Source organism: Cibotium barometz, chromosome 37 (assembly GCF_041138505.1).
Source record: "Cibotium barometz isolate CiBa-2024 chromosome 37, ASM4113850v1, whole genome shotgun sequence".
In the NCBI taxonomy this organism is placed as follows: domain Eukaryota; kingdom Viridiplantae; phylum Streptophyta; class Polypodiopsida; order Cyatheales; family Cibotiaceae; genus Cibotium; species Cibotium barometz.
The window spans coordinates 23,813,251-23,815,370 of record NC_141082.1 but is presented as its reverse complement, the minus strand read 5'-3'; the positions used below and the strand labels follow the sequence as shown (position 1 = coordinate 23,815,370).

At 42.4% G+C, this 2,120-nt stretch overlaps 1 protein-coding gene across 1 annotated transcript; it reads right to left on the bottom strand.

Annotated features, from left to right (window-relative positions):
- Nucleotides 1-1,044: 1,044 nt before the first annotated feature.
- On the bottom strand, nt 1,045-1,514 carry LOC147617087 (small ribosomal subunit protein uS9-like). Its single transcript, XM_086776421.1, has one exon. It carries the CDS (start codon nt 1,477-1,479, stop codon nt 1,045-1,047), a length of 435 nt encoding a protein of 144 aa, XP_086632547.1. The 5' UTR covers nt 1,480-1,514.
- Nucleotides 1,515-2,120: the final 606 nt, after the last annotated feature.

Genomic DNA, 2,120 nt, shown 5'->3' with positions numbered 1-2,120 from the left:
CAAGGATGCAACACAAATATGGAAGTAGGAAAACAAGAGACTTGACATTCTTATTTAGGGCTCTTGTAGAGAGTTCCAAGTTGTGGGTGAGTGTGGGAGTGGGCTTGAGAATAATCCCACATGGGAAATTTTGGGAGTTTTAGGAGTTTTAGTATAAATAGTGGCTCATTTGAGAGCTCACACACACATTGGGCTAAACTCATGCTTGAGCTCTCTTGAGACTAGCTCTCCCTCTTATTCATAGAGGTGCAAGCTCTTCTCTCTCCCCATCTACACTATTGTATGAGCAATGCTCTTCTAATTCAATGCAATGAGATGATGTTTTTCTCTCTTCTCATTTCTATTCTCTAGTGTGCATGCTTCTTTGTTGATGCTTGTGGATTCTCTATTAGGCTTTGTGTGGTAGTGGATTCAAGCTTAAGCTTCTCCATAGCTTGTAGCTTTTCCATGGGCAAGGCATTGCTTGAGTAGTGATTGAGAATGCATGTTTATTTCAAGTTCCATTAAGCTTCAAGGTTTGTGTGCATGCTAGGGAAGTAAGTGCTTGAGAATGAAGGGTGCTTGAGCTTGTGTGCTTATGAGTGAGCTTGTGTGTGCATTAGCTTAGCTTTCTTCTTGTATTGGATGTATGAATGAGTGGGATGATGAGTGAATGAGCTATGGCAAGATTGAGCTTGTGTGTGTAAAGTCTATGTCAAGGTAGTGGTGTTCATAGTATTCTCTCCCGAAAGGGATAAGCTTCCATGCACCTAACCGGGTTGAATCCCCTAGCGATGAAAGGAGTGTTTATCATTCCATTGGTGAGCTAGGAGTGTAGTCTACTTGCCTATATTGCATACGTAGAGAGACAACCGTCTTTCCATTGGCGCCGCTGCCGGGGAGGAGACCTATGGTTGGTTGAGGATCCTTGGCAGCCATTACATTCTAAACATTGAGTAGTAACGCATGTTAGATGCTTAGAGAATGCAGCTTGAGCTCATATGATCATCAACAGCAGCAGCAGCTGCTGCAAGTTCAACATACACCTCTCAACTAGTGAATATATTATATATATGTGCTAGATCTGAGGGGGAAAAGCATGGTCGATTCTTGTTGCAGCTTCAAGGAGGCCGCAGCAGAGAGAAGAAGGCGGCTGTAGTGAAGAAGGTGAGGTGGTGGCCAGCTTCTGGCGGCGAAGGCGTCAACGAACTTCTGGTAAAAGGCGACCCCCACCAGGGCCTTGGCGATGGCCTGGCGGATGGCATAGATCTGCGAGGTGTGGCCTCCCTTGTGAACTCTGATGCGCATGTCCACGCCCGGGAAGCGACTGCGCCCCAGCAGCAGCATAGGCTCAAACGCCTTGTAGTGCAGGATCTCGGGCTTCACAAGCTCGATCAGGCACCCATTGATCTTGATCAAACCCTGCCCTCGCTTACAGTGGTACACCGCCACCACTGTCTTCTTGCGTCTGAAGCACTGCACAGACTCCACGGCTGCCATGGCTCCGTCGAGAGAGATGACGAAAGAGAAACTGTAGAGGTGGTAGCAGAGGAGGAGAAGGGCCGGCAGCTGTGCAGCTGGAGGTGAAGGTGAAGGCGGCAGCTGCTGGAGGAGCTGGCCGCAGCAGGAAGAGAAGAGGTAGAGAAGGCGAAGGTAGGCGGCTGCAGAGCAGAGAGCGAGCGCAGACGTGGCCGCAGCAGAAGGTGCCGAATCACAAGCGATAAGATAAGGTTAGTATTTTTTATTTTTTATTTTTTATTTTTTTTGTTTTGTTTTTTTTTTTGTTAATCCTTAAATTTTTTTAAAAAAATCTGCTATCTCGCATACAAATTTTCATGTTTTTTGCATTTTTTTAAAAAAAGAAAAAAAAAAAATAAAAAATAATAAAAAAGCTGTAAATTATGTGTTTTCTTTGGAGTCCACATTTTTCGTATATTCTGTATTTTTTTAAATTTTTGTAATTTTTTTTGCATAATTAGTGTAATCTACATAATTAGTATTTTTAGCATAATTTGTATTTTTATGTAATTATTTAAAAAAAATAAAATAAAAAAAATAAAATAAAATATGTATCTACACACATATTCATGTTAGTTGCATTTAGTGGTTAGGTAGGGTTTAAATATATATATATATATATA